The sequence below is a fragment of the Manis javanica genome, chromosome 7 (genome assembly GCF_040802235.1).
Source record: "Manis javanica isolate MJ-LG chromosome 7, MJ_LKY, whole genome shotgun sequence".
In the NCBI taxonomy this organism is placed as follows: domain Eukaryota; kingdom Metazoa; phylum Chordata; class Mammalia; order Pholidota; family Manidae; genus Manis; species Manis javanica.
The window spans coordinates 60,774,189-60,788,401 of NC_133162.1; the positions used below are offsets into that span (position 1 = coordinate 60,774,189).

The following is a 14,213-nucleotide window of genomic DNA, read 5'->3' on the forward strand; positions in this document are numbered from 1 at the left end:
TCATGACTGAGAATTTCACCTGAGCTACCCCATTAGGAATAATTAGAAAATGAAATAACAAATTAGCTTTCAGAAGGAACAAGGATGTAAACTCTTTAACTGCTTTTCATAAAGTGTTTGTTGAATAATTATGTTTTCTTCATTCACAAAAACCTTTATCCTTTCCTCTTTGTGTTTCAATTATAAAACATAAAGACAAATTAGGTCATATGGTAGAACAAGGTGACAAACAGAAAAATCCTTTTAGGAAGATTCTAGAATAACAAAGTATTTAGAATATCAAGATACCCCAAAGAACTTTTAGAAGAGGCACCCAGGGCATTTTATACTAGATTATCAAAACAGTCTTTATTATTTTATTTGTAAGCATTCCTCTGATAATTTTAAAAGGGAAATTGTTTGCATGATTCAGTTATCCCTAATGTATCCTCAGCAATCATGTGGCCTGTGATAAGTGTATTGCTACTATTCCAATATGTTAACTGCTCATCAGAAATGCTAATATATCTTATGATTATTTTGATCTGCTAATACAGCTTTCCTTTGAATACTGAAAAATATAAGAAACTGCTACTTAAATAATTAGAATTATCTAAAAATCATTGTTTGTAAAATGTAGACATTAATACATTTTGTTTGTGATTAGCACATTTGGTTATAGTACCATTTACCTAACAACTTAAAGCACTTCCATATGCTAAGCACTATTCTATAAAACAACTTCTGTTTTACAAATAAGTTACAAAGAATGTTAAGTAACTGTCAAAGTCCTAAAAGCTAGCAAGTGGTAAAATGTTGCTGGTCTTGTACCTAGACTTCCAAGTCCATCTCCATAACCCAATACTGTAATGCTTTTTCTGTCAGTGGTGACATTACACCCTGTACCAAGAATTATTCTACCCATCTCAGATTCCTCAAATGCAGTCATGGTTATTTGCTGGCAGTTTAGACACATAAGGAAAAAACTGTCACCATCAATAGAAGGAAAATCCAAATAGATTCTAACTCATGCAGTATAAATTAAATGTGAAAAAACTACATTTGGGTATAAAGACACATATTTGACAATGCATTCACATTAAAAAATTATAAAATTATGAATTATTATAATATCCCAAGAAAAAATAAATAACCTTAAAAATATTTACTTAACCTTCTGATCAGACTTTTATGGAAAGTTTATTTCCTGTCTGACCTTCTTCCTGTACCCCCTGGCTTATCTTTCTTCTGATTACTTAGATCCTCTTACTTCTTAAAAGTGAGAACGTTTTTCTCTCTCACCAAATGCCATCCATACAAGTCTACTGTTGTTGATAGATCAATTAGAATAAAAGTAAATAGTACATTTTTTTAAGTAAGTAGAGACTGAGGAAGCCATGGACTCTACAGTAAATTGGCCCCATTAAAGCAGGGGTGTATCAGTAATCACTAATAACTTCAGTGGGCATTACAAGAACATATTGGAACATCTTAACCAAATTAAGTAATCCCATTAATGATGACACTAAGGCATCATCAAATATACCTTGTTCTCTCCATAGTAAAATTTGAAATCTATAAATGCTATTGCTAACAGAGTTATCATAGAAATCATATCCTGTTCTTGAATTAAAAATGAGTTACTGCCTATATCCTTAAATTCACTCACTTTATTTTGCTTTTCTTCAGTCATGGTCTAATTTCATATCTTTGTTTGGTTGACCCTAGCTGTAAATGACACAGGTTAGGGTATGGTTCCATTGTTCTTATAAATTTCAAGGAAAATTCCTTTTCTTTTGGTTGAGAGTCAAAATGTAAATTATAAGGAGATTCTATCTTAAGATATCACTCCTTTATATATTTTCCTGGAAATGAATATTCCAAAAATCAAAACGAGGATATTTCCTCTCCTGCTGCTTGTGACAAGCAAATTGGAAGTAAAATGTTTGTGTAGCATGACATTTAAAGAGGACACAATACCCCTTTGCAAGAGGAGCCAAATTGCTTTGAACTAGCCAACTGATTTTGTGTGTGTATGTGTGTGTGTGTGTGTGTGCGAATGCAAGCTTCTAAACAACAATGAACAGATGATTTGATTATGCAAACTGATACTAGGGAAATGTTGAGAAGAGCACAGGCTTCATAAAACCTGTAACTCTTCCTTGATCTTTCTGCTTAGCCATTTGGTCACCAGTGCACTTCAAAACTAACAGACTAATAGAAGACTGTGAGCACCCTGTTATTTTTTTGACCTGGAGTTCAAGGATTCTATTTGCCTCAGTGTAAATTCAATATGAATAGTATATCTAGATTGATTTCTGGAATAGGAATCCTAGCATATTTCTGTCCATACATACTTTCAGTAGCATTTCATGTTATGAATGAGAATGTCCTTTACAATCATACACAGATAAGATTAGCCCTTACTGAATACTTACGGAAAGGCAAGGGATTCTCTACTGTCTTGGTCAAAGGAAAAAAAATAGGAATGATTTTCCAAATATATTCCTTCTGAAATAATGACATTGTAAAAATTACAGATATATCTATTCCACCTGTACATTTTGCCAGGCTGTAGTCTAAGAAATTATAGAGTATCTCATTTATCTTTGTCATAATAAATCTACGAGATAGTTATACTATTGTTATGTAAACCGAGGTACCAGAAGAATCTTCTCTTCACTATTATGTAACAATTCAAAGGCAAATTAGGATTTGGAATTAGGTTTTCTTACTTCAAACCACCTGTTCTTAACCTGTGTACTCTACTAGGAATCAGTTCCTTTAACATCTTGATTGCCTTCAGCTCCACATGCCAAAGTGGCAGATTCTGGGGTGGCACATTCTGCTACCCTTCGCACCTCTGCCAAGGTAGTATGATGACCTTATCTTTAGACAACTAATTTGTTCCCATTCTCTCCCCATCACTTGTGCATGAGAATAGCATTTCGAAGATTAAAAAGAAAGAAAAGATTGTTACAGAGGTTTTATTTTTATTGTTGAAATTTAGTTGAGGCTATTAATTTTTGCATTCAATACATAATTGCCTTGAATCTATATGTTGTAGGAACTTTGTTTTGGGGTCACAACTCTGGGAGATAAATAAAAGATCTGAGTTAACACTGAAGTTTCTGTTGGTGAGGAATCAGACATATCTGTGAGAGTACATATAGATCACGGAGACTGAGGATCAGAAACGGTTTCTTTGAGAAAGTGAGACACAAGCCAAAATTGAAAGGGTATGTAAGTGAATGATGGATTTAGTGTAAAAATTAGAAAGAAAGAGTGCAACATAGAAAGGTCCACCTCAGGAGAGAGCATAGAGTGATTAAAGAAAAAAAAATCTGGAATGTCGGGAGCAAGAGCATGGCAGGAGATGAAACTGTAGAGAGGGCCATGCATGTAGGACCTTGTAGGCCATACACTCTGGTTTCCACCCTAAAGTAACACTATGCTGAAGATTGTAGGACATAAAAATAGTTTTAACAATTTTTCATGGCAAATCATTAAAAGGTAAGCAAGTTTTTTATGTATGAAAGATCACTGTGGTTAAAGATCGAAAATTAAAGAGTGGGGCAAGATGGCCTGTAGAGAGAGCAGTTAGAATAATCTATGTGATCAGGTAGGAGATTGGATTAGCATGGTGGCACTGGAAATTGAAAGCAGTACGTGGATATGGGAATTTTTTTTCAATAGGGATTAAATTCAAGACTTATTGATGAATTTAATATAAGAAAGCAAGGGAAATGGGTAGGCTTAAAGGCCATCTCCATATTTCTGGTTTATGCAACGTGGTGCAAAATTGTGCCATTCACTGACATAATGCATACCTGAAGAGGCCAGGTGTGGGCTGTGGGTAGCAATACATTTAAGGCACTTTTGAAATTGCAATTGCAGCTGTTGTCTGGCCAGTAGGACCAACTCAGAAGAGTCACCTGGAAATACAATATGCAAGTCATTGGCATAGTGATGGCAATTGCCATATTAATATATGGGAGAAAAAATAAAACAAGTGGATTGATTTGAAATTTAATTGAAAATGTCTTGTTTGCTCTTAAAAAGAAGTTTTGAGAATGGGCTAAGGTGGACATAGGGTTTCCTGGCTATTTTCTCTTCCTGGTCAGAAATGCTATGCTTAGACAATTACTGGATTGTAGCTTGCTTGTGACTTGTCTTAACTTTTGGCTGCAATAAAAAAAAAATTACAGATTTAGTGCCTTTGAAACTAGCCATTAAATATCTTTCTAATATTTTCTGAGGTATTTTAAATCTGACCTGTTGCATGATATTATTTAAAAATAAATGGTTTACTTTTTAGCTTGATGACAAATTTGTAGAAATAAATCACACTGAGCCTTTAGGTATTTGTATTCATATCCTGCACTTTATAACAAATTGGATATGCGAATAGGGTAGAGGCCTGAGAGGTTAGAAATTTGAGGCATGAAAAACAATGAATTTGTGATTTAACCAGGACAGTCAAGGGTGAAATTAAATAGATTAAGGAAGTCCATTTCCAAGGTGCAGCCATCATCAGCTAACCTGTCTTTCCTGCGGCACACAGATTATCCATAGGCCACAGAGAACAAGATCACCCAGCCTCCAAATTGCCTTATAGTCTGTACTTTCATCTCCATTGGAATATTTTGCATATATAATACATCCCTGGCTTATTCCATCCAAAATTACTATCTTTTAAAAGACAATTCTGAATATACTTAGCATTAAAAATATTTTTGTGCATTTCAAAACTAATTAATTGTACTTTCACGAGCCTATCATTCCAAAATAAACATTTTGGCTGTTGTGAAGAATGTTATTAATAGGTTATTTTTATGTGTCTGACTGATCTCTCTTCATTATGTGTTTTACAAATTATTTTTGGTACAAATCTTGAATAAACAAAGTATTTTTTGGACATTGAAGTGTCTTATTTGGGGGATTTAGAACTGGCTGGAAAAATAATGCTTAGTGAAAGCCCTCTACAGAGGTCTGAGCAGAAGGAAATATAGCTTCGCCTCTACTCCTGGGAGAGGACATGGTGAGAACTGACTTCTGAGCATGTTGAATGGAGAGATGTTGAATGGGAGATTGTAACTGGGCCGACTATAGTTCAGAAAAATTGTACAAACGTTCTTTTAGCACCACCTCTTGCTAAATCCGGAGGCTACTAACATGAATATAATACACCATTGGGCTGAATGAACTCTTGTGAGAAAGACACACTAATATTATTTCAGTGGGTAATTTATCCAATGGAATACAGAGTGTACTGAAAGAATGCAGAGAGGGGGTATTTAACCCAGACTAACAAGGAAGATTTTCTAGAGGAGGTGATATCTTGCCAGATTTTTAAAATAGAAATAGCAGTTAAGCAGGGGAAGAAGAGGAGGAAAGGTGTTTTAGAAGATGGCATGGCAAACATAAATTTGGTTTGTTATGACTTTCACTCTGAGAGTGGAATAGGGTAAGAGGCTGAGACTGAGTTGTACTTAGCTGAATTTAAAGTACTCGTGAATTTAAAGTAACCACTGGTGGTGAGTTTTAAGTAATTATACCCAGCTTCCTCCTTCTTTCCTTTTCCTTCATCCTTCCTGCTCATAAAGTTATCCATTAAATACCTATCCCTCTACTAATATTCACATACAAATACACAACACTTGTCTACTCTCTGCAGCTACGACAGTCCTAATTAAAGTAGTGGCCATATATATGGGGCAGGGAGGAATAGTCTTGCAAACTACCCTCTAAAATACAAAGGAAGAAATGTTTGTTAGTCTAAGAATTGCATCTTGTAAGAACTGGTCAGGTTTCCTTTATTGTCTCTCTGACAAATTGCCTCTGTTTTCTTGTATACCCTTCTCACTCTCCACACCTATTGTCTCTTTTTTTTTCTTTCGATCATTAGTTTTGTTAGTGAAATTATTAAAGAATTGGCTCCACATACAGTACGTGGTACTATACCTGTGTGATCGTTTATGAGTCTTCGTTCTAGCTTATCTCTAACCTTCCACACCTGAGACCCTTGAAGAAAGGCGCTGTTGATTTTTTATTCCCATATTTAGCACTTAGTAACACATCTATAACTTTGACTGAATGAATACTTTTTGAAAGCATAAAGGAATAAAAAACTAAATGAAAAAATATTATGAGTACATAGAGTGGAGGATAAATTCTGTCTGGAAGTATGAGTAAGTTTTCACAGAAGAGGTAAAATCTAGTTTCATCAAGAGAAACAGAGATTTACCAGGCAGAAGTAGAAGTAGAAATGCATATAGGTAACAAAACTTCCCTAAAAATACAAATTATGGTCCAGCAAAAATAAGGGGACTGATATGACCAGAGGGCACAGTGCTTAACTCTTTGCAAATGATGTGGGGATCACTCATGCTTGAAAATGATATTATAAATCATTTATTTAGGTTTGAAAAAGTTTGAATGGTAGCCTAAGGAATGTTTTTTTTTTATTGCAAAGGAAACATATAAGGCTTTTTGGGCGGAAAAGTGTCATTATTTTATGTTTGACTGGGATGCATGAAAATAATTCATGTGAAATGAAGACAAGAAGCAGGATGACCGCAGAGCTTCTGGGCGATAAGTGAGGAAACCATCGCGAGAGTAGGGGTGACAGAGAAGATCTCTGCTTTGTCAGGGGCCATAGGAAGGAGACAAAGGAGTATAATGAGGATGAGGTCTTTTAGATCTAAGAATATTATGACTTAAAACTCCTTGAATCTTGATAAGAATGAAGAGAGAAAAAGTGGAGATCACTGAGATTTTAAGCTTTATATGAAAGAGCACATACTTTACAATATAGAATAGTGCTTGCCAAAGGCCTTACCCTTCATGTACATGGGCATCATAAATAACAGAATCCTAATTAATTAATGAAACCTTGAAATCATCTTCCAAATAATACATATACGTGGGTGGCTTTCAGCAAATCTGATAGATGCCGTAGTCACAGGAGTATAACTGCACGACAGAGCCCTGTCAGGCGCACAGAGCACCTCCAAGGAGAATGCTTCATTTCTCAGAGGTGCACATTGTACATCTTGCAGGCAAAGCCTTCACGTTTTAGTTACCATGGATAGTATAGCTCATGATACTATTTATATATTCATTATCATGAGACTTTTGGCAGGGTATTAGCAGTGCTTGAAATAACAAATTAGTCATTACTACTGACTGACAGGCACTATTCTTAAAGTTTGTTGAACATAGGGATGATTGACTGTCCGTAAGGTATTTTACCTTTTCATAGGAAACATATGTTCATATTATTTTCAAGTCGATCCATAATAATTTTAAGATACTTCTATTTTTAAGTTAATTATATCTTAACATATATTTAAATAGTTATATATTTATATAGCTAATATATTTAACATATATTATCAAGTTAACACATTAATAGTACATATTATATACAAGGTAACATGTTAATATTGCATTGGAATTGCAAAATCTGATATAAGGACTTTATATATTTGTTTTCCACAAATCATTAGGTGCTGTATCTGTTATTGTATAATACTTTTATATCTTTAAGTCCTCACTAAATATATACATGTACTCTCTCTTTCTTTCTTTTTCTTTCATTTCTCTGATCTGCTTCCACTGATGACTCTATACTTTTGACTTCAGACTGGCAATATGAGGGTAAGATGACAAAAATCAAAACCCCAAACAACCTCCTGAGCATTCCGTGTCTGTCTTTGTTTTATTCTCTTTAGAATATTATTAAAATTCTATTCACTCTCTTTAATTAGACCCTTTATCACAATTAAAGTCCAATTATGTTTGTTTCTGTTGTGAAGCTTTAATTACAATTTATCCTTGTTAATCATCCCTTTATGTTATTTCTGGGTTAAATTACCATCCCATTATCTCTGTCATGAAAGACTTCAGCTCCCCTGTGGTCTCTGCTGGTGTTTTCTCAGTAAGATTGGAATATTTTTGTGGTGTACAGAGTGACTGAGTTATGATGTGGTAAAGGAAGCTATGTGTTTTCTATGAAATTAAAAAATAATAAATTATTCGAAGTAATGATGCCTATCAGTTGGATTTCAGGCCTTTTCTTTTGTACTATCAATAAACATCTCAATGAATTTGTTGTCAGGGTAGGTGCCCCTGCAGTTGCTACTTCTTACCCTTGATTGTTTTCTTTCTCTAGATTGCAAACTAGCTCGGGGAGGACCTCCAGCCACCATAGTTGCTATTGATGAAGAGAGCCGGAATGGTGAGTGAGCTCTGTGTTTCACAAATGACTTTTCTAAGAGGGATTTCTTCTAATTTGGTATGTGCAGAAGTAATAAATGAAACTTTAACCCAAATGCATTAACAGTTCCCTTTTAATTGTTCCCCTGCATGGGTTTAAATTATGCCATATCCTGGAAATTCTTTACATATTATGAGAAACTCTTTCAATGACTAGAAGTGTTGTTTAGTTTTGATTGTGAATAAACAGTTTGAGTTGAGATCCGTCCAAGAAGGCATCCAGCTACTGGCTAGAATTTTACTTTGTCAGTGTGTAGAGTTGACTACCATGCATACACACATCTAGTCATCTAAATAAGACACAATGTATCCGTCCAAACAAAGTGGACCACAAGGTAAACCTTACACTGCTAATTTAAATTGGCTAGACCTCCTAAAGGTTAGGGCCCATAGTCAGGGCAATTTAGCAATGGCTAATGGGAACACTGAAAGGTCTTTGGAACAGAGGACCTGATGAAAGGTTGAGGGCAGAGAAAGAAGTCTGAATTTTCACTTAGGTTCTCTTCTATAATTAAACATTAATATCTAATTCATATTAAGTTCTTCAAAAAGGTAATTTTACTTATCAAAACAAAAAATAAATGTAATTAGCACTTGTGTTCCACAATACTTCTAGCTTCTGTAAACTTAATGTACAACTATTTAAGATTCTCTCCCTCTATTAACCAGCAGTAACATGGTAATCTCTTGAGTTTTGGTTTCTATTTCAAACTATTCTGTGTGAGAATGTGCTCTGTGGCTCATTTGTCTCCTAATTCTGTAATGGACCTTACATTGGACTTGTTTTATGTGTACTTTCTGTCTATTCTAAACACTGAATTTTCCATATGTACATTTTTTAAAAATTATGTGAAGAGGTTTCTTAGAGAATAACATTTTCCCTGGAATTCAATCTACATATATTTGAGAAGTCCTCTAATATATATAATACTTTCATTGGTTCACTTCTTCATGGATTTATTGTGCTGAATTAGAAATATTCCTTTTATTCCTTCAAAGAACTGTCATAAACACGTTTTTTTTCTTACACATCTTTTGGAATCAGCCAAAAATGTCTACAACATTCTTGGCCTCCATTTAAACAAATTTAAGTGTCTATACTCAATCTTAGCAACACACACACAAAAAAAAAATCACAAAAATTAGTTTTATTTTTAAAAATTTAATCTTTTTGAACATAAAAGATAAAAGCATATTAAGTTAATAAGAGTAATTATGATACACTTGAATAAATTGGAAATAATTCCTATACATGTCTGAAGAAAAAATATATATATAAATACCATACCAGAAAATTTTTATCTCATTGTAGCATTGTGGTATATTTATTGTTAACTATTTTCCTATAAACCAATCTATATTCTTAAATGTTTTACAGTGAAAACAGTTTGCCTTTTTAACCAGAGGCAAAAAATAAGATGAAGATAGCCAGTCTACATTTTCTTTTCTTATTCTTCCCAATTTCCTTGACCATATATGCCAAGCATTCAGTTTTACTAAAGAATTTTTTCAACATGTGCTTCCATGCAGAATTCGTTTTGCTAGCCAGATATTCACAACCATGTCAATGATGATGTTTTATCTCCCCTCATGCTGATTAGACCCCTTTTCAAAAGAGCTCAAGAACTATGCACAGATGTTGCCACGGCAGTGCTGCATGGTTGCATGCGGTAAAAGTTCAATATTTGTGTTTTAGAAGAATGTGGTATGATATCCTGTAGTGATGTTGTGCTCTTTAATTGGCATATTTTGTAGAAACTGCCAACTACTCAGAATGCTGCCAAAATTATCTGAGTGTCATCACAGTATAAATACTGATCTAGAGACTAAATGTTTTGCATTTTTCTCTTACATAAAATTTCTAAGAATAGGATGATCAAATAGACCTGTGCCAGATATTAAAATTCAGTGTATAATCATCCTTGTCTTAAAAATCTAAAGGAAACTATGAGAGAATTTTTTTTCATATTTTTCTTCAGCCAATCTGAGAAACTTTCCAGTAGAACAATTAATTCTAGTCCTGCACTTAAACTATCTTAATTTCTCATTTCCTGAATCTTTTAACTGGTAGTAATAAAATATATGGGTATCCTATTTTACCAGTAGAATAAGCACTAATTTTTAAAGATTCCGGGGCTTCTTTAAACTAAGGTATAGAAAACCTTTATTAAGCCAAACTAGTAAGTTTATTGTGTGCCAGCTTGCTTTTGGGGGACTTTATTAATGTTTACACTAAACAATCTCTATTGCTAAATACATCTTCTACTAAGCTATAGCTTTTAAATAGCCCAGTTTTTTTAAAAATCTGTATTTACTTTTATAATAGTCACTGAGGTGTATATGTATAAAATATCCATTATTTGTCACATGTATCTGCATCTTTAAAGATTTTTATACCCTATTGGATGGACATATTCCCTCTTTGTGTATGCTATATGCATGGCATGTATGTGTATGTTTGAAAGAATTAAAACCTTGGTATGTGGAGATCCATAAACTTCTTTCTCATCCCAGGCCCCATTAGCTCTTCACCCTCCTTGATCATTGACCTCAACAGCCTATGACAATGGATTCATTATATCACCCTCTATCTGAATCAAGAGTTGGTTTTTATCATAACTACAGCAAATCAAGCTTGTGTTGATACAAAGTCAACACAGAAATAGACATATGTTGGTTCCTGACAACTGTCAGAAAGCTCTTGAGCCAGTATGCAGAGTGTGTTCAGTGTGTAATTTCATTTAGAGGAGAGAATATGTCCAGAAAAACAGACATAAGATATATAATCTTGTTTAACCAGATGAGAATGTCTAAATATTCTTTCTGGAATAGTTATACACATACAAAAACCTGCATGTGGATGTTTATAGCGTCTGTATTCACAAGTGCCAAAACTTGAATGCAACCAAGATGCCCTTTCAGTAAGTGAAGAGGTAAATTAATTGTGGTAAAGCCAGACAAATTCAGCACTAAAAAGCAATGAGGTATCAAGTTATGAAAAGACACGGAGGAATCTTACATGCATACTACTAAGTGAAGGAAGCTGATCTGTACAATTTCAGCTGTATGATATTCTGGAAAACACAGAACTACAGAGAATACAAAAGCTCAGTAGTTGCTGGACATGGGCAGGGGAGAAAATAGGGAGCAGGGGACTTTTAAGGTAGTGAAAATACTCTGTAGGAAATTCTAATGATGGATAGGTGTCATTGTCCATTCATCCAAACCCATAGAACGCACAACACCAAGAGTGAATCCTAAGGTAAACTATGGACTCTGGTGATTGTGATGAGTCAGTGTAGGTTCATCCTTGGTTAAAAAAAAAGTAACATTCTGGTGGGGCATGTTGATAATGAGTGAGGCTATGTATGTATGTGTGTGGGGGATATATGGAAAATCTCTGTAAACACCCCCCCCATTTTTGTGGTAAACCTAAAGTGCTTGAAAAAATAAAGTCTAAAATCTTTCTAGAAATATGTTTACTAGTTTCACTGGATTCTCAGTCACTTATGACACTGAGTCCTTACTGGAAGGAGAGAGGAGCAGTTCCATGGGGACAATTTGAAGCCTGCCTTTGAGTGCCGGCCAAACAGAGTCCCAACAGCTGCACAACTCTGGAATGGCATTTAAACAAGCTGTGGGACCAGTGGTTCAGACTGATTCTCTGAACCTGGGTAAATACATAAGTAGTGCTGAGTCAAGGGGACAAAAGTGATTTTAAGTCATGGTTACAACAGAACACTGGGATTGACCAAAAATAGATTCAGAGACAAAAGGGTATAGCTATCTATGTGAGACTGGGAGGCCCATTCTGAAGGTCTTTTACAGACTTAAAGTCCAAAAGATACTGTGTGAAAGGTGATGCTGAGGGTCTCTACATTTTGAAAGTAGCTGTCAAAAAGGCTGACTCAATGAAGATGTTTCCTTTTCCTTGTCAAAACTCATCCTAGAGCCAGGGTGGGAAACAGGGTTGAGGATCGTGGATCCTTACATGCTTCCAGAGATAGAGAGGAGGTCACACAAAGGAGCAATGAGCTCAGTTGGTCACCCCTTCCTCAGAGTTTCTCTGGTCCAAGCATAATGTTAGGGGAGGAAGAAAGGAATGTGGAGATTGCTATTTCATTTGAGACAGTCAAGGTATTGAAGGCACTTAGAAAGTGCTCCTTAGCATTCTTTTCCATTCATTGACACTTGGAGGAATTGGACATTAAATTCTTTTGCTGGTGCTTTTCTTTCCTTATAGTTGCCAATTACGTACTGCTCAGTTTACAGGAAGGAGTTAGCCAAACTCTGCCTGCCACACCTCCAAAGGGTCGCAAGTGGGATCTCAAATGCTCCTTGTAAAAGATGCCTTGCATTCGTGGACACAAAAACCTCAAATAACAAATACGTTTTTATGGAAAGCCCCAAAGTTTAAACAAAATGTGATACAATCAAGTTTTTTGGCCTCCAGATATTCAGAATCCTCCCTGATTTGCCTATTTTTATTCATCCTTCATTCTCTTAAGAGAAGAGTCTAACCTGGCAGAAAATTTTTGCAAGAAGGATAATCACAGTGGAAGAAGAGTAGAGTCTTCATAGAGTAAACAGATAAGTGTAGAAGATGACTAGAGCCCCAGCTGTGAGAGAGCACAAGATGGTCAGGAGGGAGGGCATCGAGGAGCGAAGATGACACCTATCAGGCAGTCTGCACAACTGGGGTAATGTGAAAGACCCCCAGAGGCGGTGGGTGCCAAGAATATGTAGTAGGGGAAACAATGTTTCATAATAATTTCAATAGGCAGTCTTTGGCTCTCCTCAATATTTAAATAGATGTTATTGAATATTGACATTTTCATGTGAGCATGTCTTGGGTCATGCTCCTTTCAATGTGTCAAAATTAGGACACTACTTTAAGATGTCCCTAGTTTGAATTCTGGGTCTCTCTGTCTCTGTCTCTCTCTCTGTTCTATAATAAATAACTATTTTGGTTATTTCAAATAAGACACATAACAGTGTTGCCTACATAATTCTCATATCAAAGAAAATCTGAATTACACAATACTTTCTAACATATTAAGCTTTGGAAAAATTGTATACAGCTTTACTCATGAAAAAAAGAAGGGAGCAGAGGGTGAGCTAGTATGTATGTCTTACACGAAGGGTGGTTAAAGTGTTAGGTTTTAAGGAATGACTTTCTGTAGGCACTTTGCCCCACCTGTGTTCTGCATTTTTGTCTCATTGCTAAGGTAAACAGTATTGGTCTCCTTCTTTAAGGTTTTCATCACCAAATCCCAGAATAATTTTATATCTGAAATATGGAAAAATTATAAGGCAAGTTGAAAATAAATCAAGCAAAATATGGTTTTAGGCAGCAGACTATATATACCCTTATGAAAAAAACCATCCATAAAATAATAGAAGTTCTATAAAGATTAAGTAAATTAATGGATGATTGCACAAGTTTATAAAATTTTTAAATGATTCTAATATTTTGCATGGAGTTATAGAGGACCATCAGTGGTGACATAAAGCCAGTGATCTTACGCACTGGCAGTTTTGTTTTTCTGGCTAAATAGGAACAAAAAATATTTTCTTTTTGTTATGTGATTTTATAACATCCCACCTTGATTTAATTTTTAACTGTGAATAAATTAAATCTTTTTATAAGACATTAGTGGTCTTCTGGCTAGATTGCTTATGGATATTGCATAGCATCAAAATCATGATTAGAAACTTCTTTATTGCCATCCCAATGTCTGCCTTTCCCAGTCATCATCAAATCATTCTGAGTTATTTCCAGTGAAAAAATGTACACAATGATGAGGAAATAGAATTTTTCCATAAATTATGAAGGAGTTAAATGAAACTATTCAAAATGTCTTTGCCAATATTAGACCTAGGTTGATTTAAAACATAATCTTGTTCAATTCTTCATATATTTTAATCATTTTATTGTTATTGTGGCTGTAAGA

The 14,213-nt window shown here is 34.8% G+C and overlaps 1 protein-coding gene across 4 annotated transcripts in view; it reads left to right on the forward strand.

Annotated features, from left to right (window-relative positions):
- PCDH15 (protocadherin related 15) overlaps positions 1 to 14,213 on the forward strand; it is a 1,663,341-nt gene that overhangs the window by 1,011,817 nt on the left and 637,311 nt on the right. For 2 of the 4 annotated variants that reach the window (XM_073241042.1, XM_073241039.1), the window contains 2 exons: positions 7,627 to 7,641; positions 8,156 to 8,221. In XM_073241042.1, the coding sequence (XP_073097143.1) occupies positions 7,627 to 7,641; positions 8,156 to 8,221 (81 nt within the window). The remainder of the gene's footprint in view (positions 1 to 7,626; positions 7,642 to 8,155; positions 8,222 to 14,213) is intronic. The other 2 variants (XM_073241040.1, XM_073241041.1) reach the window with 1 other exon arrangement.